Consider the following 24,091-nt stretch of genomic DNA (forward strand, 5'->3'; position numbering starts at 1 on the left):
CCCCCGGAAGAGCTGATGGAAGTGGCCGGGGAGAGGGCTGTCTGGGCATCCCTCCTGAAGCTGCTGCCCCCGCAACCCGGATCCGGATAAGCGGCAGAAAACGAAACAAAACGAAACGAAATGAAACATCGACTGATTCAGTTGAAACTGATATGAAAGTGGTTGATTTATAAAAAAGCCTGCCTTTAACACAATTTTAAATATCTTGTCTCCTTCACTCTTTATCCCTTTTGGGGGCCATGGGGAGGGCACACATATGGGTGATGCCAGTTCATCACAGCGCCTTATGTGAGCATTGGTGGGTCTGGTACCTTGCTCAAGGGTACCTCGGCAGGCGTTCTGTCATCTTCCCCTCCTACCAGAACAAGTTTGATGTTTTGTCCGCACTGAGGCTTGAACCAAGAACCCGACGTTTCTCAGCCCAGCTCCCAACAGCCTGAGCTGCCACTGTCTGCGACATTAATTAATGCTACATTAATTAATAAACTAGAATGGGATGGATGGGGGGGGGGGGGGGGGGGGGTAGGACTGCAATGTGGGGATGTTGTTTTAGCCACAGAGGTTTTAACTGTTTACAGCTGACTACGAGGAAAAATACCCCCCCATCCTTTTATGGTAGCTACATTTGTAATTCCTCCCTGTTATTTGTACCCCGTTGACCTGCTCTTCGTTTCTGACTGAGAACTAGAGAAGTGCTGATTCCTGCACATCACCACCGTGGGCGCTCACTCTTGCACAACCATGACAGATTCATGGTTTTATCCTGTTTTACTGGCTTCACATGAGACAATTTATTTTGGTGTTACTTGTTTGTGCCAGGATTCGTGGAAAATAACGACATCCAACGACATGCAAGGCGTGTTCTTGCATGCATAAATGTTAACCACACCAAGTTCATGTTGGTACTGCTTCCAAATACCAGTTCCCATGGCCCCTTCTGCACACACCCTCCACCCTCTAATGAAGGTTATCAACATGAGCAATGACATTTTTTGCACATGATTTTTTGCTTGTGCACCAGCAAGTCTATTTGCTGCACGGTGCAAAGACGAAGCTGGTGGTGACCTTTTCAGGTTTGTTTTGTTAGCGCGATCTCTCCTGTGATCTGCTGGCACTTTCATTTCCCTCTAACAAACAATAATGTTAGCGACATTGAGGCCCTCAAGCAAACCTTGCTAACTGAACGTTGGTGCTTGCTCAATATGCAGGCGGAGAAAGAAAGGTGAGCTGAATCCTATGTCAGATGCAGGGGATGTTGCAGGGCCTGACATGCACGCAAGCACTGTGTTTAGGTGGTCCTGGGTAACGGCATGAAAATGACTGAACATTCACGTGAGGTGCTTGGGTTGTCATTTGTTGCAAACAATCGTATTTTTCATTGAGTTTTAAGTTACTTCACAGAGACAAAGACTCATTTGTGAACTGGTGAAACATTTCTTTTATTTGAACCCAGTTTACAGGACAGGGTTGGAAACGCCCAGTGATGAGAGTTTGGCTTTCAAATGCATCACTTCATGCCATGATCGTGGTCAGAGTTCCAAATCTCCTGGCCATCCTTCTTCAGCACCAGCTGCCCTTCGTCAGTCAGTGAAAGGACACAGGTCTTGCAGCCGCCTTTGGAGGTGTTTGTGTGCCAGCGGGGCTTGTCCTCATCATTGTACATGACCAGGTTGCAGTCTCCTTGCATGCACAGGCGGGTTGGATCCATGCCGAAAGTGTCTGAAGCCCACATGGGCTCAGTGCGGTAGACGACAAAGTTACCGTCTTGCTGCAGGCAGAAGGAAAATGTGTCATCTCGTGTCACTTTATTTTGTAAGTAGCATTTATTGCTGTCTTTGGCAGAGGTGTTAGTGATTCACCTGAAAGAGAGCAATCCACTGGCTGTTTTTGGATAACACAGAGTCTCCCCTCTTGAGCTCAGAGCCTTTCTCTAAGACATTGATGGACATGGTTCTGCAGCACAAAAGGATTATTGTGTCACGCTCAACAGAAACCGTTACAAATTCACAGGAAAAGTGGGACGTGGGACAATGTCCAGCTTCATTTTGCAACCCTCGATGGTTCTTGCTCAGTAGGAGACAAACTCACATCAGCATCAAAGATTTCCTCGTTAAAGACAATGGGAGAAGTGGAAAATACTCACATAGCTTTAGTGTAGCACCCAAACCAGACTGCAAGCAGAAGGAGGAGGATGAGTGAAGTCAGGGCTGCTAAAACATCTTTTATACCTAGAGAAGGGAGGGGTTTATGTTAATGAGGGGAGGTGCATGAGACAGAAGGGAGGGGCCAGAAAAGTTTTGGAACGTTGACCAGATGAAGACCTGTTGGCGCGGAGGAAAAAAATGGTCATCCATGGCGCCATCTGCTGGACAGCGCGCCGCTTCAAACACTCCCGACCTGTTTTTTTTTTTTTTTTAATTAACCAATAATTAGATTTTTAAAAAGCATACCTATCGTTTCAATTCAGTAATCGCTCACAATAACTATTGTTTCTGTGTCTATTGTCTGATCTTTAAGATGTAGAGTCGTTCTGTCCCTGAAGACTGACACTGCATACCAACAACAGAATTGGACTTTCAGGAACAATATCTGAAGACGAATGACGGATTATTCGATTTTGAGCTGATAATCAAGTCCTCCATCATCTCTTTTTTTCTTTAAGAAAACAGCCATAATTAACAGCATAGCTGGTGGTCAATTGCATTTGAGTTAAAAAGGGATGAAACAGTCTTGTGTTTGGCTTTGCATTGCTAAGTATCTTCAATCCTAGACTCTATTATGTGGGATTCTCAGAAGGTGCAGCTGCTTGGTCTGCAACAGGCAGCGTATTCAATATGGTCAGACCTCTGTTTACGGTACTGACCACGAGGCGGCGCTACATAGCTCAATTTAAGGACTAATATTAAAAGCAACGATCTTGGTACGATGTGTCGGATGAAAATTAGCAGTTTTATGCAAGATATGCTGTCACTTTGGCATAATCCCCTTGTTTGGGCTGACATTGAGAGCTCCAAATCACCCCTATATTGTAAATGGATCACTCCAACTCTGCACAGGTGTCAGGTCTTGTTTCCTGCCATTTAATAGAGTAAATCCATGAGCTATTATAAGTTGCATCCGAGTGATTAATAGCTGTGCTGATTTGCTGCTCTACTGCTGTTTGGGGTTTTCATTTAAAAACAATCCCAGTTAAGCTAACCTAGCACCTGTTACCATGCAGCAGGTGATGTATTAGAGTAATGGCGCCTCATTTGGAGACACAGGTGGCTCCCCATACTCACGAACCATGTTGCGATGACATACCTTTAGTTCAGATCTGTGTGCTGCGCATGTTGGACCCAAAACTCCAGAGTTCTTGTCCGGCAGTCATCGATGTGTGCGTCAGTTGGCTCCATATATTATTTGCAGTATTTCCCGATATTGTCTTTAGTTTGATTCAGAATTCCGCAGATATATTTGGAAAGGTTGGCTTTGCGTCGTTAATACTGAGCCGCATGATGTTTTTGACGGATGCATTGCTGTGACCTCGGCCAGGACGCTCTTGTAAAAGAGATTTTTGATCTGAGTGGGACTTCTTATGTTTTAGCTGGGTTTTAAGTTGCAGAGACAAAGACTCATTTGTGAACTGGTGAAACATTTCTTTTATTTGAACCCAGTTTACAGGACAGGGTTGGAAACGCCCAGTGATGAGAGTTTGGCTTTCAAATGCATCACTTCATGCCCTGGTCACGGTCAGAGTTCCAAATCTCCTGGCCATCCTTCTCCAGCACCAGCTTCCCTTCATTGGTCAGTGAAAGGACACAGGTCTTGCAGCCACCTTTGGCGCTGTTTGTGTGCCAGCGGGGCTTGTCCTCATCATTGTACATAAAAAGGAGAGGTTGGGGTCTCCAGGAATTTAACTGGTTTAGAGCGGCAAGATGTGGGATGTTGGTGTCCAAATTAAAGAACACGAATACAGATGTCCAGGTTGTGGATTATGATTTATTCTGCTGTGGTCTGCAACAACAACGCAACGAATATCCATCAACACAGCAAGCACACATCAAATACACAAACACAATCAAATGAGCAACACCGCAAATGAAGCAGTACAATTCAATTCCCATTTATCCCACAACAAATCACCTAACACAAGACATTTAGATATTATTATTAGCTTGAACACACATTAACATAAAGTTAGCTTATACACAACTAAATAAGTACAACTATGCACTGCCAACTCCTTACCTTATGGCATTCACACACAGCAATAAACCACAGGAGCACAGGCGAATGAAGAAAATTAGGCAGAAAAGGTGAAATTATCTCAGCGTAGCTGCATCTGAATGGACACGCACTCTCTACAGTTGCATCGGGTGTGAACAATTAACTAATTAAAGTACCGCCTGCACAGACGGCAGTGGTGCGTTCAAGAGCGTCGGACATCTGTGTTGCATCCGAGAGCATCGGAAATATGAAACTTCAAGGAAAACTAAATAACAATGAATAAACATACTACTTAGATAAACTCTAACCATATACAATAATATAAACAGTGTGGGCTTTCGAACACAGCCGCCCCCGACTGTCTGCATAGACAGTCGTATCCAAGGTAGAAAGACCACTCAGGCAGGTGGATCTGTAGCTCTGTCTTCGAGCTTAGGGAGCTGGACCAGACGAGCTACTGGTCGAATGTATGTCCGATCTTTGACCTCAATGGCAGCAGTTCGGATGCGTCCATCAGCTCCAGGGTAAGTGGCAGGTAGTGACTGATGAATCTGGTCCAGAAGCGATCGACAAGAACTTGGCTGTGCCGCCATCTGCGATTCCCAAGGGTGTCATTAGAGTCATATATGACCTGAGGAAGTGACGCATCATAGCGTCCCATCAGCAGAATGCTAGGTGTGATAGGGTCTGGATCAGCTAGGTCAGATGAGACATAGCCAAGAGGCTTTGCATTCAGGATGCCCTCTACCTCCACAAGGACTGTCTGGAGCACCGTCTCCGGTACGGTCTGTTCCTTAAGAACTACCTTGAGAGCTGTCTTCACGGACCGCACTTCTCTTTCCCACGCTCCACCGAAGTGGGGAGCACTGGGGGGATTGAAACAGAACTCGATCTTCTGTTTCGCAAGCTGTTCCTTTAAGTGCGGAGCCATGGTCTCAAAAGCTTCGCGTAGCTCTCGAGCTCCACCGACGAAGTTTGTGCCGTTGTCGGACAGGAGTTCAAAGGGTTTGCCTCTTCTGGCGACGAAACGGCGTAAAGACATCAGAAAAGCATCGGTGTCGAGACTTTCCAGGAGATCTAGATGCACACATCTGGTTGTCATGCACTTGAAGACAATGCCCCAACGCTTCTCTGTTCGGCGTCCGATCTTCACCGTGAAGGGCCCGAAGCAATCTACTCCAGTTGAATAAAAGGGTGGTTTATATAAGCGCAGACGAGCAGGTGGCAAATCAGCCATCTTAGGGACAGAAGGATTGGCACGCCATGCCTGGCACTGCATGCAGCGACTCTGCTGCCTCTTGACAGCTTCCCTGCCCCGCAATATCCAAAACCGACGACGTAGCTCTGCCAGCACTCGTTCAGGGCCAGGATGCAGGAGGGTCTCATCGAAATCCTGGATGATTAGATTGGTCAAGGGATGCTTTGGATCTAGCAAGACTGGGTGGATGGTGTCTAGTTCTAGCTGCTCTGCTCTTCGTAACCTCCCCCCAACTCTGATGAGCCCTGTATCCTTATCATACTCAGGAGATAGGGAGCCCAATCTACTGGAGGTTGGCAAGGGTCGGTCGGTGATGAGCGCCTTGACCTCTTCCGGGAATGACTCCAACTGCGCCTGTTTTAGGAGGAGATTCTCAGCTTTGATGTAATCAGCTGCTTCGTGGAGCGAGTCATAGTTTGGATCAGCCGCCCCGTGTAGGAACCGCACTGTTGCTTGCATGAGTTCCTTCCATGTGGAGAACATGCTGACCTCGGGGAGTTGAGGACAAGAATCAACAGTCACATGTCCACAGAAGGAGGATTTCTTCAATTCACTATCATCTGCCTCTGGATAGGAAGATGGGCTGGTCGGCCAGTGATCCTCTGTCTGACGTAAGAAGGCAGGACCTTGGTGCCAGCGGTGTGGTCGAGATAACTCCTTCAGGGTCTTGCCCCGCGTGATATCATCTGCAGGATTGTTCGCAGTATCCACATACCTCCAGTTACTCACGTCCGTGAGACTCTGTATTTCTGCCACACGTGTGCCCACAAAAACCTTATATTGGCAAGATTCGGACGTGATCCAGTGGAGAACAGTAGTGGAGTCTGACCAGAGAATGATCGTCCTGATGGGTAAGGTGAGCTCAGTCTGAAGGACGCTGGCTAGTTGAGCACCGGTGAGTGCAGCACTCAACTCTAACCGTGGCATGGAAAGTTGCTTCTTTGGTGCCACACGGGATCGAGCTAGGACGAAAGAAACATGCACTTGCTTCTGAGCATCTTCTGTCCGTAGATAGGCAACAGATCCATATGCTCTCTCAGAAGCATCACAGAAGATGTGAAGATCTCTGATAGATGTCGATGAGTCTGCAGGCACTGGTGCATAACATCTGGGAATCTCCATCTGGATGAGATCAGGAATCTCATGCTCCCAAGTGAGCCATCTGTCACGGAGGCTCTGTGGCTGGATCGGGTCATCCCAGCCAATTTGTGCCTTCCAAAGATCCTGAACCAGAATCTTGGCCCTTGTGGTGAATGGTACAATATAACCTAGTGGGTCATACTGACAGGCAAGTACCCTGTAAACGTTCCTCAACGTAGGTTCAGTTCTCTCCACTGGTCTATGTTTGTACTTCAACGTGTCATGGATGCAGTCCCAACGTAACCCAAGAGTTGGTTCCTGCAGGTCCGTACTGTATTGGGAAAGCCATAGCTCACTGCTCTCAGATCTGATGTTGGATGGAAGATGTTCGATAACGGCAGGAACGTTACTAGCCCACTGGCGTATTTCGAAGCCTCCGGTGTGGAGTAGATGGCGCAGGCGATCAACAATATCCTTAGCTTCCTCCTTTGAGTGGGTGCTGTGGAGACAGTTATCCACGTAGAATGACTGCTCAACAATATCAATGAGGTCGCTGTTGGACTCACTTGTATTTTGGACGTGCCGTTGCAGGGCGTAGATGGCACAGCAGGGGCTGCACGTAGTGCCGAACGGCAGAACTTGCCATTCGTAGATCTTAGGCTCCTCAGTCCTCTTCATATCCCGCCAGATGAAACGCAGAACTGGTTTGTCGGCTGGCAGAAGGCGTATCTGGTGGAACATGCCTTTGATGTCACCGCTCACCGCTACTGGGTACTGCCGAAACCGAATGAGGACTCCAAGCAATGATGGGCCTAGGGTAGGTCCAGGGAGGAGAAGTTCGTTCAGAGACTTCCCTTCGTGCCGGAAGGAACAGTTGAAGACGATCCTGTCCTTGTTGTTGTGCCGAACCATATGGTGAGGTATATACCAGGATTCTGGGGTTGATGTAGCTACCTCAGGTGGCACCACTGCTACGTAGCCCATCCTCTCTAGCTCCCTGATCTCTTGACAGTACGCCTCAGCGCGTTGTGGGTCTTTGGCAAGTCTCCTCTCTGTGCTACGAAGACTAGACAACACAGTTTCCATAGGGGCTTGGAGAGTGGCGGAGTTGACACGACGAAGCAACGGTGTAGCATATCTTTGTATCCCATCAACAGTGATTCTAACGGTGGATGACTGGAGTAAGGCTAAGGCTTGCTGATCTTGCTTCGATCGGGTCACCTGCTTCTTGCTTGTGTAGGGCAGCGTATCGATCTGCCATAGACGTTCAACATTCTTAAAGAGTTCACAGGTTGGTGAGTCTGTTACTGTGAATAGGCACTGCTGCTCGGAGGCGGGAACTTGGTCGATATTGGTGGGACCTTGAAGTGACCAGCCAAGCTGGGTATGGACTGCGATGGGCCCTCCTGGTGGACCTGTCCGCACCGGCTCTATGGGTGTCAGGAGATGAGGCAGATCAGATCCAATGAGCAGCAGAGGTTGAGCATGTTCTACAGGAGGCAAAGGTAAGTTGCGGAGGTGCTTATATTTCTGTTGGAGAGACCTCACTGGATAGGAATGCTCTGAGAGACCTAAATTCTCTGAGGTGAATGCATGGTGTATATGATACCTCTCTTCAGGTTTGAGCAGTGAGGAAACGTAAAGGGTAACTGAAGCGCCTTGAAGCTGCACTACCTCTTGGTGAACAGTTCGGACGGTAAGCGTTTCAGGCTGCGCGGTGAGGTTCAGACGTTGTACAGCTTGTGGCAATATGATGCTTCGCTCTGAACCATCGTCTAGCACTGCATACGTCTCCAACACTCTGTCCCCAGCATGAAGTAAGACTTTCACAACCTTCAGCATCACCTTGGGGGATCTGTTTGGTCTATCCAAGTACACCTTTGTAGTTGGAGCGGTCACCATAAGCACACTCTTCTGGGTATGCTGGACTGCGTTGTGTAATACTGTCAGATGTTGTTCTTTGCAGGTATTGCAAGGCCGCTTGAGGGTACAAACCTCAGGCTTGTGAGATCGTCTGCACTTCCAACACCGCTGTCCGTCCCTTATCCACCTCACGATCTGCTCTGTGTTCAGTTTCTTGAATTCTGCGCAAGCATTCAGAAAGTGCTCCTTATTGTCGCAGTGAGGGCAGTATGGTTTTGGTTTGGATGAGAACTTCATGGGTGCTGGACGTCCTTTGAGATCTTTATTATCACTGGCAGTGAGGAGGAATGCTGTGGATTTCTCCTTCGATTTGTTGAAGGGACGTTGGTCCTTCTTTGGTGGCTTGGGTGCTTCAAAGTTATAGAGAGAAGCAGCTCTACCAGCTATGCGTTTGGCTTGGGATTTCATCTGAAGCCAGACGCTCAGATCAGGCAGAGTATAGGTCTGGTCCGTACCTGTCCGAAGGATACCTTGGTTCAGACAGTATTCCACAAACCCGTCGCGGTAGCTTGGCGGCATCTTGCCCAATAGCCGGTCGACATGGGATCCACATCTTAACTCATAGCCATTCTGTCCCTCTAGGGTCCTAAGCATGCCTACTAGCGTTTGAATGGACAAAGCAAACGCATCAAATGCCTCGGAGTCTCCGAACTTGAGGGCTGGCGCGTTAAGGATCGCACCGAGTTCACTTTGGACGAGCTGACGAGGTTGACCGTACTTATCTTGCAGTGCCTGCATAGCCGCTGTGTACGGCCTTGGGTCATGCATATAGGCTTTGGCTAATTGAAGCGCACTAGGTAGCTTCAGGTGTCCCAGAAGCACTTGATACTTGTACTGCTCACTCAAATGCAGATGACTATTCAGCAGGTTGTCAAGTGCCATCCTCAGTAGCGCAAAGTCACTTTCTTTACCACTCTCGAAGAAGGGGATCATAGGTTTGGGGATGCCATAGGATGTGGCACTGAGTGGGAACCCATCAGCCGTCTGTAGTTGAGGCAGCGCTGTAGTGGAGCACGACTCTGCTTCAACCGGGCAGGTGAAGGCTGCACTGGAGCGGAGATACTGCGCTGGGTGAAATGGATATGAAATTGGAGCAGAGTAGTAGTTCACTGGCGCTGAACTACAAGGCAGGGATACTGGAGGAAGGGCACGATGTGGTAATGGAGGAAGAGATGGATATGGCGTAGAGGGCGGAGCTACATGTGGTGCTTGAAGTGAAGTCTGAGCAGCTGGAGGCAGAACCGCGTGTTGGCTGGCTGAAGGTAGAGTCACTGGAGCTGGAGGCGGAGTCGCATGGGGCGCTGCAGGTTGAGGTACAGGTTGCCTTGCCTCACTATGATCTGATGGACAGGGTGAGGATCTGGCACCACCAGGGTCCTGTGCTTTCTCTTTCAAGAGAGAAGTAACCATCTTCGCTATTTCCAGCTGGTTCGCTCTCTTCTTTAGCTGTCGTCGGCTCTCAAGCTGTCTTGTTAACGTTTCCTGCGTTCTGATGGCTTCCTCCTGCGTTCTGATGGCTTCCTCCTGCAGCTGCTGGGCCTCTCTGGCTTGAGATTGAAGTCGCAGACGTTCATGTTCTATTTGGTTGTCCTCTTCTAGACGCTGTTGTAACTCCTCAAGCTCCATCTGTTTCACTCGCTCTTCCAGCTGTGCTGCTTCCAGTTCTGAGAGAACGTTAGAGGGGAATCTGCTCGAGAACGAGCGAGATGATCGTGTTGATCTGGAGTCGCAGCTCTTCTGAGATGAGCATGATCTCCCACTACGTGATCGCTGGGAGGAGAGAGCTTGTTGTGTGGTATGGGTTTGTCCCTCTGAAGGGAGTGTTGCAACCACATAGTCAGTCAAGTAGGCTGGGGGGCGTCTCTCTCTCTCCGAAGCACGTTGGGGTGCGGGCTCAGACGGGACATCTGCAGGTTCCATACCTTGATTGATACTCTAATCCGGCTCGAAGGACCATAAAAAGGAGAGGTTGGGGTCTCCAGGAATTTAACTGGTTTAGAGCGGCAAGATGTGGGATGTTGGTGTCCAAATTAAAGAACACGAATACAGATGTCCAGGTTGTGGATTATGATTTATTCTGCTGTGGTCTGCAACAACAACGCAACGAATATCCATCAACACAGCAAGCACACATCAAATACACAAACACAATCAAATGAGCAACACCGCAAATGAAGCAGTACAATTCAATTCCCATTTATCCCACAACAAATCACCTAACACAAGACATTTAGATATTATTATTAGCTTGAACACACATTAACATAAAGTTAGCTTATACACAACTAAATAAGTACAACTATGCACTGCCAACTCCTTACCTTATGGCATTCACACACAGCAATAAACCACAGGAGCACAGGCGAATGAAGAAAATTAGGCAGAAAAGGTGAAATTATCTCAGCGTAGCTGCATCTGAATGGACACGCACTCTCTACAGTTGCATCGGGTGTGAACAATTAACTAATTAAAGTACCGCCTGCACAGACGGCAGTGGTGCGTTCAAGAGCGTCGGACATCTGTGTTGCATCCGAGAGCATCGGAAATATGAAACTTCAAGGAAAACTAAATAACAATGAATAAACATACTACTTAGATAAACTCTAACCGTATACAATAATATAAACAGTGTGGGCTTTCGAACAGTACATGACCAGGTTGCAGTCTCCTTGCATGCACAGGCGGGTTGGATCCATGCCGGAAGTGTCTGAAGCCCACACGGGCTCAGTGCGGTAGACGACAAAGTTACCGTCATGCTGCAGGCAGAAGGAAATTGTGTCATCTCGTGTCACTTAAGTGGCATTTATTGGTGTCTTTGACAAAGGTGTTAGTGATTCACCTGAAAGAGAGCAATCCACTGGCTGTTTTGGATAACACAGAGTCTCCCCTCTTGAGCTCAGAGCCTTTCTCTAAGACATTGATGGACATGGTTCTGCAGCACAAAAGGATTATTGTGTCACGCTCAACAGAAAGCGTTACAAATTCACAGGAAAAGTGGGATGTGGGACAATGTCCAGCTTCATTTTGCAACCCTCGATGGTTCTTGCTCAGTAGGAGACAAACTCACATCAGCATCAAAGATTTCCTCGTTAAAGACAATGGGAGAAGTGGAAAATACTCACATAGCTCTAGTGTAGCACCCAAACTAGACTGCAAGCAGAAGGAGGATGATGAGTGACGTCAGGGCTGCCAGAACTTCTTTTATACCGAGAGAAGGGAGGGGTTTGTTAATGAGGGGAGGCGCACGAGACAGAAGGGAGGGGCCAGAAATGTTTTGGAACGTTGACCAGATGAAGACCTGTTGGCGCGGAGGAAAAAAATGGTCATCCATGTCGCCATCTGCTGGACAGCGCGCCGCTTCGAGCACTCCCATCCTGTTTCGTTTTTTTTTTAAATTAACCAATAATTAGATTTTTAAAAAGCATAGCTGTCGTTTAAATTCAGTAATCGCTCACAATAACTATTGTTTCTGTGTCTATTGTCTGATCTTTAAGATGTAGAGTCGTTCTGTCCCTGAAGACTGACACTGCATACCAACAACAGAATTGGACTTTCAGGAACAATATCTGAAGACGAATGATGGATTATTCGATTTTGAGGTGATAATCAAGTCTTCCATTATCTCTTTTTTTCTTTAAAAAAACAGCCATAATTAACAGCATAGCTGGTGGTCAATTGCATTTGAGTTAAAAAGGGATGAAACAGTCTTGTGTTTGGCTTTGCATTGCTAAGTATTTTCAATCCTGGACTCTATTATGTGGGATTCTCAGAAGGTGCAGCTGCCTTTGGAGGTGTTTGTGTGCCAGCGGGGCTTGTCCTCATCATTGTACATGACCAGGTTGCAGTCTTCCTGCATGCACAGGCGGGTTGGATCCATGCCGTAAGTGTCTGAAGCCCACACGGGCTTCCAGCCATAGATGACAAAGTGAGCATCATGCTGCAGGCAGAAAGAAAGTTTGTTTGTGTAACTTGATTTTGTAAGTATCTATTGGATGGAGGTGTTGCACCTGAAATTTACCTGAAAGACAGCCTTCCACTCTGTGTTCTTCGCCATCAGATAGTCTCCCCGATGGAGCTCAGAACCTCCCTCCAAGACATCTTTGGACATGGTTCTGCAAGACAAGAGGTTATTGCATTATACTCAAGAATCAGGATGAATTCAGCTTCATTTGTTCAACCCTCAACCACCAGCATCAGTCCTTTCATGGTCATGTGCAACGATGGTGGAACAAGTAGAAAATACTCACAAGCTTGAGTGTAGCGGCCAAAACGGACTGCAAGCAGACGAAAGGGAGTGCAGTCAGGAGTTCTAAAACTCTTTTTATAGTCCAAAAGTGGAGGTGCCGAGAGAAGGGAGGGGTTTATGTTAATAACGGGAGGCGCATGAGACAGAAGGGAGGGGCCAGAAATGTTTTGGAACGTTGAACAGATCAAGACCTGTTGGCGCGGAGGAGAAAAATGGTCATCCATGGCGCCATCTGCTGGACAGCGCGCCGCTTCGAGCACTCCCAACCTGTTTTTTTTCTTTTTTTTTAAATTAACCAAGAATTAGATTTTTAAAAAGCATATCTGTCGTTTCAATTCAGTAATCGCTCACAATAACTATTGTTTCTGTGTCTATTGTCTGATCTTTAAGATGTAGAGTCGTTCTGTCCCTGAAGACTGACACTGCATACCAACAACAGAATTGGACTTTCAGGAACAATATCTGAAGACGAATGATGGATTATTCGATTTTGAGCTGATAATCAAGTCTTCCATCATCTCTTTTTTTCTTTAAAAAAACAGCCATAATTAACAGCATAGCTGGTGGTCAATTGCATTTGAGTTAAAAAGGGATGAAACAGTCTTGTGTTTGGCTTTGCATTGCTAAGTATCTTCAATCCTGGACTCTATTATGTGGGATTCTCAGAAGGTGCAGCTGCTTGGTCTGCAACAGGCAGCGTATTCAATATGGTCAGACCTCCGTTTACGGTACTGACCACGAGGGGGCTCTACAGAGCTCAACTTAAGGACTAATATTAAAATCAACGATCTTGGTACGATGTGTCGGATGAAAATTTGCAGTTTTATGCAGGATATGCTGTCACTTTGCAGGTGATGTATTAGAGTAATGGCGCCTCATTTGGAGACACACGTGGCTCCTCATACTCACGAACCATGTTGCGATGACATACCTTTAGTTCAGATCTGTGTGATGTGCATGTTGGACCCAAAACTCCAGAGTTCTTGTCCGGCAGTCATCGATGTGTGCGTCAGTTGGCTCCATATATTATTTGCAGTATTTCCCGATATTGTCTTTAGTTTGATTCAGAATTCCGCATATATATTTGGAAAGGTTGGCTTTGCGTCGTTAATACTGAGCCGCCTGATGTTTTTGACGGATGCATTGCTGTGACCTCGGCCAGGACGCTCTTGTAAAAGAGATTTTTGATCTGAGTGGGACTTCTTATGTTTTAGCTGGGTTTTAAGTTGCAGAGACAAAGACTCATTTGTGAACTGGTGAAACATTTCTTTTATTTGAACCCAGTTTACAGGACAGGGTTGGAAACGCCCAGTGATGAGAGTTTGGCTTTCAAATGCATCACTTCATGCCCTGATCACGGTCAGAGTTCCAAATCTCCTGGCCATCCTTCTCCAGCACCAGCTTCCCTTCATTGGTCAGTGAAAGGACACAGGTCTTGCAGCCGCCTTTGGCGCTGTTTGTGTGCCAGCGGGGCTTGTCCTCATCATTGTACATGACCAGGTTGCAGTCTCCTTGCATGCACAGGCGGGTTGGATCCATGCCGGAAGTGTCTGAAGCCCACACGGGCTCAGTGCGGTAGACGACAAAGTTACCGTCTTGCTGCAGGCAGAAGGAAATTGTGTCATCTCGTGTCACTTTATTTTGTAAGTAGCATTTATTGGTGTCTTTGACAGAGGTGTTAGTGATTCACCTGAAAGAGAGCAATCCACTGGCTGTTTTTGGATAACACAGAGTCTCCCCTCTTGAGCTCAGAGCCTTTCTCTAAGACATTGATGGACATGGTTCTGCAGCACAAAAGGATTATTGTGTCACGCCCAACAGAAAGCAAATTCCCAGGAAAAGTGGGATGTGGGACAATGTCCAGCTTCATTTTGCAACCCTCGATGGTTCTTGCTCAGTAGGAGACAAACTCACATCAGCATCAAAGATTTCCTCGTTAAAGACAATGGGAGAAGTGGAAAATACTCACATAGCTTTAGTGTAGCACCCAAACTAGACTGCAAGCAGAAGGAGGAGGATGAGTGACGTCAGGGCTGCTCGAACCTCTTTTATACCGAGAGAGGGAGGGGTTTATGTTAATGAGGGGAGGCGCACGAGACAGGAGGGAGGGGCCAGAAATGTTTTGGAACGTTGACCAGATGAAGACCTGTTGGCGCGGAGGAAAAAAATGGTCATCCATGGCGCCATCGCTGGACAGCGCGCCGCTTCGAGCACTCCCATCCTGTTTTTTGTTTTTTTTAAATTAACCAATAATTAGATTTTTAAAAAGCATATCTATCGTTTCAATTCAGTAATCGCTCACAATAACTATTGTTTCTGTGTCTATTGTCTGATCTTTAAGATGTAGAGTCGTTCTGTCCCTGAAGACTGACACTGCATACCAACAACAGAATTGGACTTTCAGGAACAATATCTGAAGACGAATGATGGATTATTCGATTTTGAGCTGATAATCAAGTCTTCCATCATCTCTTTTTTTCTTTAAAAAAACAGCCATAATTAACAGCATGGCTGGTGGTCAATTGCATTTGAGTTAAAAAGGGATGAAACAGTCTTGTGTTTGGCTTTGCATTGCTAAGTATCTTCAATCCTGGACTCTATTATGTGGGATTCTCAGAAGGTGCAGCTGCTTGGTCTGCAACAGGCAGCGTATTCAATATGGTCAGACCTCCGTTTACGGTACTGACCATGAGGGGGCGCTACAGAGCTCAACTTAAGGACTAATATTAAAATCAACGATCTTGGTACGATGTGTCGGATGAAAATTTGCAGTTTTATGCAGGATATGCTGTCACTTTGCAGGTGATGTATTAGAGTAATGGCGCCTCATTTGGAGACACAGGTGGCTCCTCATACTCACGAACCATGTTGCGATGACATACCTTTAGTTCAGATCTGTGTGATGTGCATGTTGGACCCAAAACTCCAGAGTTCTTGTCCGGCAGTCATCGATGTGTGCGTCAGTTGGCTCCATATATTATTTGCAGTATTTCCCGATATTGTCTTTAGTTTGATTCAGAATTCCGCAGATATATTTGGAAAGGTTGGCTTTGCGTCGTTAATACTGAGCCGCATGATGTTTTTGACGGATGCATTGCTGTGACCTCGGCCAGGACGCTCTTGTAAAAGAGATTTTTGATCTGAGTGGGACTTCTTATGTTTTAGCTGGGTTTTAAGTTGCAGAGACAAAGACTCATTTGTGAACTGGTGAAACATTTCTTTTATTTGAACCCAGTTTACAGGACAGGGTTGGAAACGCCCAGTGATGAGAGTTTGGCTTTCAAATGCATCACTTCATGCCCTGATCGCGGTCAGAGTTCCAAATCTCCTGGCCATCCTTCTTCAGCACCAGCTTCCCTTCATTGGTCAGTGAAAGGACACAGGTCTTGCAGCTGCCTTTGGCGCTGTTTGTGTGCCAGCGGGGCTTGTCCTCATCATTGTACATGACCAGGTTGCAGTCTCCTTGCATGCACAGGCGGGTTGGATCCATTCTGGAAGTGTCTGAAGCCCACACGGGCTCAGTGCGGTAGACGACAAAGTTACCGTCTTGCTGCAGGCAGAAGGAAATTGTGTCATCTCGTGTCACTTTATTTTGTAAGTAGCATTTATTGGTGTCTTTGACAGAGGTGTTAGTGATTCACCTGAAAGAGAGCAATCCACTGGCTGTTTTTGGATAACACAGAGTCTCCCCTCTTGAGCTCAGAGCCTTTCTCTAAGACATTGATGGACATGGTTCTGCAGCACAAAAGGATTATTGTGTCACGCCCAACAGAAAGCAAATTCCCAGGAAAAGTGGGATGTGGGACAATGTCCAGCTTCATTTTGCAACCCTCGATGGTTCTTGCTCAGTAGGAGACAAACTCACATCAGCATCAAAGATTTCCTCGTTAAAGACAATGGGAGAAGTGGAAAATACTCACATAGCTTTAGTGTAGCACCCAAACCAGACTGCAAGCAGAAGGAGGAGGATGAGTGACGTCAGGGCTGCTCGAACCTCTTTTATACCGAGAGAGGGAGGGGTTTATGTTAATGAGGGGAGGCGCACGAGACAGGAGGGAGGGGCCAGAAATATTTTGGAACGTTGACCAGATGAAGACCTGTTGGCGCGGAGGAAAAAAATGGTCATCCATGGCGCCATCTGCTGGACAGCGCGCCGCTTCGAGCACTCCCAACCTGTTTTTTGTTTTTTTAAATTAACCAATAATTAGATTATTAAAAAGCATACCTATCGTTTCAATTCAGTAATCGCTCACAATAACTATTGTTTCTGTGTCTATTGTCTGATCTTTAAGATGTAGAGTCGTTCTGTCCCTGAAGAAGACTGACACTGCATACCAACAACAGAATTGGACTTTCAGGAACAATATCTGAAGACGAATGATGGATTATTCGATTTTGAGCTGATAATCAAGTCCTCCATCATCTCTTTTTTTCTTTAAGAAAACAGCCATAATTAACAGCATAGCTGGTGGGCAATTGCATTTGAGTTAAAAAGGGATGAAACAGTCTTGTGTTTGGCTTTGCATTGCTAAGTATCTTCAATCCTGGACTCTATTATGTGGGATTCTCAGAAGGTGCAGCTGCCTTTGGAGGTGTTTGTGTGCCGGGGGGCTTGTCCTCATCATTGTACATGACCAGGTTGCAGTCTTCTTGCATGCACAGGCGGGTTTGATCCGTGCCGTAAGTGTCTGAAGCCCACACGGGCTTCCAGCCATAGATGACAAAGTTAGCATCATGCTGCAGGCAGAAAGAAACTTTGTTTGTGTAACTTGATTTTGTAAGTATCTATTGGATGGAGGTGTTGCACCTGAAATTTACCTGAAAGACAGCCTTCCACTCTGCGTTCTTCGCCATCAGATAGTCTCCCCGATGGAGCTCAGAACCTCCCTCCAAGACATCTTTGGACATGGTTCTGCAAGACAAGAGGTTATTGCATTATACTCAAGAATCAGGATGAATTCAGCTTCATTTGTTCAACCCTCAACCACCAGCATCAGTCCTTTCATGGTCATGTGCAACGATGGTGGAACAAGTAGAAAATACTCACAAGCTTGAGTGTAGCGGCCAAAACGGACTGCAAGCAGACGAAAGGGAGTGCAGTCAGGAGTTCTAAAACTCTTTTTATAGTCCAAAAGTGGAGGTGCCGAGAGAAGGGAGGGGTTTATGTTAATGACGGGAGGCGCATAAGACAGAAGGGAGGGGCCAGAAATGTTTTGGAACGTTGACCAGATCAAGACCTGTTGGCGCGGAGGAAAAAAATGGTCATCCATGGCGCCATCTGCTGGACAGCGCGCCGCTTCGAGCACTCCCAACCTTTTTTTTTTTTTTTTAAATTAACCAAGAATTAGATTTTTAAAAAGCATATCTGTCGTTTCAATTCAGTAATCGCTCACAATAACTATTGTTTCTGTGTCTATTGTCTGATCTTTAAGATGTAGAGTCGTTCTGTCCCTGAAGACTGACACTGCATACCAACAACAGAATTGGACTTTCAGGAACAATATCTGAAGACGAATGATGGATTATTCGATTTTGAGCTGATAATCAAGTCCTCCATCATCTCTTTTTTTCTTTAAGAAAACAGCCATAATTAACAGCATAGCTGGTGGTCAATTGCATTTGAGTAAAAAGGGATGAAACAGTCTTGTGTTTGGCTTTGCATTGCTAAGTATCTTCACTCCTAGACTCTATTATGTGGGATTCTCAGAAAGTGCAACTGCTTGGTCTGCAACAGGCAGCGTATTCAATATGGTCAGACCTCTGTTTACGGTACTGACCACGAGGGGGCGCTACAGAGCTCAATTTAAGGACTGATATTAAAATCAACAATCTTGGTACGATGTGTCGGATGAAAATTTGCAGTTTTATGCAGGATATGCTGTCACTTTGGCATAATTCCCTTGTTTGGGCTGACATTGAGAGCTCCAAATCACCCCTATATTGTAAATGGATCACTCCAACTCTGCACAGGTGTCAGGTCTCGTTTCCCACCATTTAATAGAGTAAATCCATGAGCTATTATAAGTTGCATCCGAGTGATTAATAGCTGTACTGATTTGCTGCTCCACTGCTGTTTGGGGTTTTCATTTGCTTGAGGGGAGTTGGGAGTTTGCCCAACCAGTCCACATGTGTTTTGTGAAAAAGCTTATGACCGGGTCCCCAGGAGCATCCTGTGGGGGGTGCTCCGGGAGTATGGGGTGGAAGGTCCCTTGATAAGGACCATCCAGTCCCTGTACCAAAGGAGCAGGAGCTTGGTCCGGATAGCCGGTTGTAAGTTGGACTCGTTCCCATCTCTCGCCTGGCTTGGGAACGGCTGGGGGTTCCCCCGGAAGAGCTGATGGAAGTGGCCGGGGAGAGGGCTGTCTGGGCATCCCTCCTGAAGCTGCTGCCCCCGCGACCCGGATCCGAATAAGCAGCAGAAAACGAAACGAAACGAAACGAAATGAAACATTGACTGATTCAGTTGAAACTGATATGAAAGTGGTTGATTTATAAAAAAGCCTGCCTTCAACGCAATTTTAAATATCTTGTCTCCTTCACTCTTTATCCCTTTTGGGGGCCATGGGGAGGGCACACATATGGGTGATGTCAGTTCATCACAGCGCCTTATGTGAGCATTGGTGGGTCTGGTACCTTGCTCAAGGGTACCTCGGCAGGCGTTCTGTCATCTTCCCCTCCTACCAGAACAAGTTTGGTGTTTTGTCCACACTGAGGCTTGAACCAAGAACCCGCCGTTTCTCAGCCCAGCTCCCAACAGCCTGAGCTGCCACTGTCTGCGACATTAATTAATAAACTACACTGCTCACAAAAATGAAAGGAACACTTTTTTTATTGGGCCTGGCATGAATTGAATTAAACCTGTCTGATAATTTTCTGGTTGGTTAAGCAGCTGAGGGCCTCGTTAATCAATTTCAGCTGTATTGGTGTTCATGGAATTAACAACTGGTGCACTTCAGTGGCAACAATTAGAAAACCCTCAAAACAGGACTGGTTTTACATGTGGAGGTCATTTCAAGTTTCTCCCTCTTGATCTTTTTTGGCTGGTTTTCCACTCGTGCTGATTTTGGCTTGCGTAATTATCTCTACTGGCAGTATGAGGCGATTCCTTAACCCTACAGAAGTTGCACAGGTTGTCCAACTTCTCCAGGATGGCACATCCACACGTGCTGCAGCAAGAAGGTTTAATGTGTCTCCCAGCACAATCTCCAGAACATGGAGTAGATTTCAGGAGACTGCTGGTTATTCTCGGAGAGCTGGACAGGGCCGTAGAAGGTCCTCAACCCCTCAGCAGGACCGATACCTGCTCCTTTGTGCAAGGCGGAACAGGCTGAGCACTGCTCGTGCCCTACAGAATGACCTCCAGAGGGCCACTGGTGTGAATGACTCTACCCAAACAATCAGGAACAGACTTCATGAAGGTGGCCTGAGGGCCCGACGTCCTGTAGTGGGCCCTGTGCTCACTGCCCAGCACCGTGGAGCTCGACTGGCATTTACAAATACAAAGGGCACATTTCATACTTGTTTGTGTGTTTATGACTTGACAGCCGCTGATGGACTGCACGATCTGCTACAAAACAGCGAACAATGTGATGGAGGCCAACCCAAAGCCATATGTGCACTACATCCAAAAACCAAGACTCACACCGGTATTTGTTAGATCTTTGTTTACAATGTGAATGTAACGACACAAATCCACTTATGCCCCCCCCCATCCCATCCTGTTTACTGTCCCATCGCAGGACATGAGGAGCAGTAGGACAGAACATTGCAGAAAAATGAGCTACAACAGCGGAGCTCCAACACTTTTGGCTGTGAAAGTCGGCTGAAGCAACACGTGGAGCAACTCACTGCATGATGCCAAAGCAGCTCACTTTCTGCACAGGACTACGAATCGCTGCCCCCCAGCCATCATTTCTTTTCTAAAAGACAATAAAATCATTTGGCTTCTTGTGATGTTATAGTACCGTAGTTTAAATGACTTTTAAATAAACGCGTTTTCAGTTATTGTTTTGTCGAAACGGTAAAATGTTCAGTTAAACGTCATTATTAAAGTAATGTCCGTATATACTATTCTTTATTCCTCTGATCAACCTTCAAAAATGTTGCGTTAAATTCCCTAAAACACGGCGCGTCGCAGAGTTGTTTTGAGTGATTGTAATGTCTTAGTGTTGCCACTAGAGGGTAGATACGGGTGTTCAATAATTCATAGGAACAATTGCCATCTTTGCCACGAGAGGGCAGTGAAGTGTTAGTTTCGTAGTAAAATTCGGACTGATGTCGTAGACGTAGAAGAACTGGACTTCCGCTTCCGGTCGCCTGTTCTTCCTCGTTTGTGATTTCAAAACGTCTAAGCGTCTAAAATCGGTTGCTCTGATTGCGATTCTGCATCTTGTTACGCCCGAAACGGCCTCTGACCGAGCAGACGCTGCATAAGTGGGCAGACATGAGACACAACACATAAAATAAATAAATAAATAAAAATAAAAGTGGAGCTAAGCAACAAATACGCTATCATTTTAACACCCTGAAGGTCCAACAGTCTAATTCTAAGAAAAGAAAATCCTCTGTTGTCAACCTACACCTGACTGCGATGTGACGAACTGAATCACCTGCAGGCCACATGCTTTTTCCAGCCATATACAGTATATATATATATATATATCTCTACTGAATCTGTATAAATGGTAACATCTTGTCCTTTGCTTAGTTCACAGGCACGTGTGAGTGCGACGAGTTCTGCAGCTTGAGCAGAATAGGAAGAGGAAGTGGTTTCGCCTCCACCACCTCGGTTGCTGTAACTACTGCATAGGCAGTTCTAGTACGTCCACAGTCATCCTTTCTCGATGATCCATCCACAAAGAGTGTCTGTCCTGTAGTCAACGCGACATCACTAAGATCTGGTCGCGGCAGGACCGTAATGGAGAACTCATCCAGGCAGTTGTGCTGGTGTCCCTCTTCTGCGGTGGGTAGCAGCGTCGCTGGGTTTAAGGTCGTGCAGCGACGAATCGTCAGATTCGGCTGAGACAGCAACACTGCCATACAGGAAAGATGACGTGCGGGCGACAGGAACGCTATCTTACTTTGTAGCAGCAGTATTGACACTGCATGTGGAACTAGCAAAGTTAGCTCATGATATAGCACCACTCCTGCGGAGGCTTTTACTGCCTCAGACGCTGCCACAACTGCTTTAACGCAGTGCACAAGCTACGGGATCTAGCTTGTGGGAGAAGTAGGCCACTGGCTGCCTCTTATCTCCGTGCTTCTGCAATAAAACTGAAGTCATAAAGTCACCCTTGCAATCCACAACCTGCTCAAAAGGCTTCTGATAGTCTGGCAGCTTTAACACTCCAGCACTTACAAGGGCCTGTTTTATGTACATAAATGCTTCTTCAGTTTCGGAAGTCCATGTTAACACATCATTCATTGCTAAGGGATTATCATACATCAATGCTTGTAAAGGGGCAGTTATTTTTGCATAATCTAAGATCCATGATCTGCAAAAATTCACTAGTCCTAAGAATGACATCATCTGCTTCTTTGTTTTTGGTTTTGGACCAAACCACTTCCTGCTTCACCAGTTGCAGTTTGCTTTTGCTTAATTTATGGCCTTGTGAGGCTAGCCAGTGTAGCAATGCTAGCGTGTCTGACCAACAATCTCCCTCTGTTTTTGACGCCATGAGGATGTCATCCACGTAGACGAGGATTTGACTTCCACAGGAGGTTTAAACTTAGCTAATGATGACATCATTACCTGAGAGAAGATTGTGGGACTCTCACAGTAGCCCTGAGGTAACCTTGTCCAGGTGTACCTCCGTCCTTGAAACGTAAATGCAAACCAAAACTGGCTGTCTGGATGTACTGGTACAGAGAAAAATGCATTGGATACATCGATCACCGTGTACCACTGATGTTCAGGGTTTAAGTAATTTAGCAGAGTGTATGGATCTGCGACTAAAGGAGACCTAGGGACCACTGCAGCGTTCACAGCTTGCAGGTCTTGCACCATCCGCCAGCCGGTAGATGGTGATGCCTTCCTTACTGGAAATAGGGGTGTATTTACAGGAGACTCAGGACACTCTCTGATGACTCCTGCTTTAAGCAGTGAGTTAAATATCGGAACAATACCCTCCTGTGCATCAGTCTTAAGGGGATATTGTCTCTGAAATGGTCTATAATCTGATTTAGGGATTATTTTTATAGGTTCTGCTCCTTTTATAAGACCTACATCTGCAGGTCCTTCCGACCATAATTCAGGGGGAAGCTCTTTCAGCTTCTCCTCTTCCTCCTGCGTGAGGAAGATGTTTTCTTCTCATGAACTCTGGTCTGTGAGATGCGTTGCTGGATGTGTCAGCAACCATGTTTTAAGGGGAATACGCCACACCTGGAACTGATCATTAAAATCAACCTCACCCTTAGGCCTATAGGGCTCCAGTGTTTTACGTCACATCCCAAGTCTTGCCATCTTTTCTTAAGCGGTTTAGCAATAGAAACATGTGGTACAGAACCTGACACTTTGAATAGCGCTGCTGCTTCGACGGAAAGGCTTCCTGCCGTGCAGACAGCTGTCTGACCACACACATATAAATGCATAATTACAATCATTTGTGGATCTTTAAGTTTAGTAAACTGCTCTGCATAGCTTGATGTGCCGTGTGAGTCTGATTTACAGAATCCACCAGTGCGCTCCACGTGCATGGTTACATGCAGGTCAGCTTGATTGTGGAGCTGGGCTTCGGGCTGTAAGTATGACAGAGCTTTACCATATAACATACTGATTGGGTCAGAGAATGGAGGGGGCTGTTTTTCAGGAATGTTGAGTGACCAGTATTTACTGCACGTCCCTCCTTCCCTTACCCACAGATTAACCATTCTATCTACAGACCACATTCCTTCGGCTGTGGTACGAATCATCAAGTGAAGCTGAGAGATAAGATCTCTTCCTAATAGATTTACGGGACATGTGGTGGAGATCACAAAAGGAGCTTTAAGTGTGATTCCACTCACAGGGTCACAAACATCTACAGGAACTGACATTCTTTCTTTAGTTACGAGACCATTTGCTGATCTCACAAAAATCTGTGTAGAAGTTGGCTTTAGGGCTATTGGATCTCTAATTACTGATTTACCTGCGCCCGTGTCTACTAAGAATGTTAAAGAATTGCCTAACACTGTCAGTTGTATTTCTGGTTTGCCTTCAGCAAACAGGAAGATGGTTTCTAAGTCTAAAACATCTTCTCGGTCATCTTTTTCAAATTGGTCAAATTTTGTGCCCTGATTTGTTTTAATTTTTGTGACATCTTTCTCTAGTTCTAGTCATTGTTGAGGTGTATTAGAACCTTGCTGCTGTCCTCTATTGTATCTCTGGTCACGTTGTT

The 24,091-nt window shown here is 46.3% G+C and overlaps 4 protein-coding genes and 2 long non-coding RNA genes across 6 annotated transcripts; 2 read left to right on the forward strand and 4 right to left on the reverse strand.

The window, feature by feature from the left end:
• Positions 1-1,418: 1,418 nt before the first annotated feature.
• LOC101074324 (mannose-specific lectin) lies at positions 1,419-2,228 on the reverse strand. Its single transcript, XM_003979582.3, has 3 exons — positions 2,144-2,228; positions 1,860-1,953; positions 1,419-1,768 (listed from the first exon to the last, which is right to left on the reverse strand). The coding sequence occupies exons 2-3, from the start codon at positions 1,947-1,949 to the stop codon at positions 1,508-1,510; spliced, it is 351 nt and encodes a 116-aa protein (XP_003979631.2). The 5' UTR covers positions 1,950-1,953; positions 2,144-2,228; the 3' UTR covers positions 1,419-1,507.
• Positions 1,598-11,229, forward strand: LOC115251308 (uncharacterized). The gene is made up of 2 exons (XR_003889877.1): positions 1,598-1,669; positions 11,128-11,229. It is a non-coding gene; the product is annotated as an uncharacterized lncRNA (long non-coding RNA).
• On the reverse strand, positions 3,622-12,836 carry LOC101068052 (mannose-specific lectin-like). Its single transcript, XM_029843073.1, has 4 exons — positions 12,718-12,836; positions 12,489-12,582; positions 11,120-11,226; positions 3,622-3,864 (listed from the first exon to the last, which is right to left on the reverse strand). The coding sequence occupies exons 2-4, from the start codon at positions 12,576-12,578 to the stop codon at positions 3,711-3,713; spliced, it is 351 nt and encodes a 116-aa protein (XP_029698933.1). The 5' UTR covers positions 12,579-12,582; positions 12,718-12,836; the 3' UTR covers positions 3,622-3,710.
• A 1,129-nt stretch (positions 12,837-13,965) lies between these two features.
• Positions 13,966-14,826, reverse strand: LOC105419951 (mannose-specific lectin-like). Its single transcript, XM_029843071.1, has 3 exons — positions 14,686-14,826; positions 14,407-14,500; positions 13,966-14,315 (listed from the first exon to the last, which is right to left on the reverse strand). Exons 2-3 carry the CDS (start codon positions 14,494-14,496, stop codon positions 14,055-14,057), a joined length of 351 nt encoding a protein of 116 aa, XP_029698931.1. The 5' UTR covers positions 14,497-14,500; positions 14,686-14,826; the 3' UTR covers positions 13,966-14,054.
• A 1,090-nt stretch (positions 14,827-15,916) lies between these two features.
• On the reverse strand, positions 15,917-16,731 carry LOC115251306 (mannose-specific lectin-like). The gene is made up of 3 exons (XM_029843072.1): positions 16,637-16,731; positions 16,358-16,451; positions 15,917-16,266 (listed from the first exon to the last, which is right to left on the reverse strand). Exons 2-3 carry the CDS (start codon positions 16,445-16,447, stop codon positions 16,006-16,008), a joined length of 351 nt encoding a protein of 116 aa, XP_029698932.1. The 5' UTR covers positions 16,448-16,451; positions 16,637-16,731; the 3' UTR covers positions 15,917-16,005.
• Positions 16,732-20,244: 3,513 nt separating this feature from the next.
• On the forward strand, positions 20,245-20,779 carry LOC115251307 (uncharacterized). The gene is made up of 2 exons (XR_003889876.1): positions 20,245-20,362; positions 20,456-20,779. It is a non-coding gene; the product is annotated as an uncharacterized lncRNA (long non-coding RNA).
• Positions 20,780-24,091: the final 3,312 nt, after the last annotated feature.

Source organism: Takifugu rubripes, chromosome 10 (assembly GCF_901000725.2).
Source record: "Takifugu rubripes chromosome 10, fTakRub1.2, whole genome shotgun sequence".
Taxonomy (NCBI): Eukaryota; Metazoa; Chordata; class Actinopteri; order Tetraodontiformes; family Tetraodontidae; genus Takifugu; species Takifugu rubripes.

What these genes read in the sequence shown, in the direction of transcription:
- LOC101068052 (XM_029843073.1), bottom strand. Translation starts at nt 12,578, where the DNA reads ATGTCCAAAGATGTCTTGGAGGGAGGTTCTGAGCTCCATCGGGGAGAC. An exon ending in AGTGGAAGGCTGTCTTTCAG is followed by an intron (nt 11,227 to 12,488) that starts GTAAATTTCAGG and finishes TTCTGCCTGCAG; the next exon opens with CATGACGGTAACTTTGTCGT. An exon ending in GGAGACTGCAACCTGGTCAT is followed by an intron (nt 3,865 to 11,119) that starts GTACTGTTCGAA and finishes TCTCCTTTTTAT; the next exon opens with GTACAATGATGAGGACAAGC.
- LOC105419951 (XM_029843071.1), bottom strand. Translation starts at nt 14,496, where the DNA reads ATGTCCATCAATGTCTTAGAGAAAGGCTCTGAGCTCAAGAGGGGAGAC. An exon ending in AGTGGATTGCTCTCTTTCAG is followed by an intron (nt 14,316 to 14,406) that starts GTGAATCACTAA and finishes TTCTGCCTGCAG; the next exon opens with CAAGACGGTAACTTTGTCGT.
- LOC101074324 (XM_003979582.3), bottom strand. Translation starts at nt 1,949, where the DNA reads ATGTCCATCAATGTCTTAGAGAAAGGCTCTGAGCTCAAGAGGGGAGAC. An exon ending in AGTGGATTGCTCTCTTTCAG is followed by an intron (nt 1,769 to 1,859) that starts GTGAATCACTAA and finishes TTCTGCCTGCAG; the next exon opens with CAAGACGGTAACTTTGTCGT.
- LOC115251306 (XM_029843072.1), bottom strand. Translation starts at nt 16,447, where the DNA reads ATGTCCATCAATGTCTTAGAGAAAGGCTCTGAGCTCAAGAGGGGAGAC. An exon ending in AGTGGATTGCTCTCTTTCAG is followed by an intron (nt 16,267 to 16,357) that starts GTGAATCACTAA and finishes TTCTGCCTGCAG; the next exon opens with CAAGACGGTAACTTTGTCGT.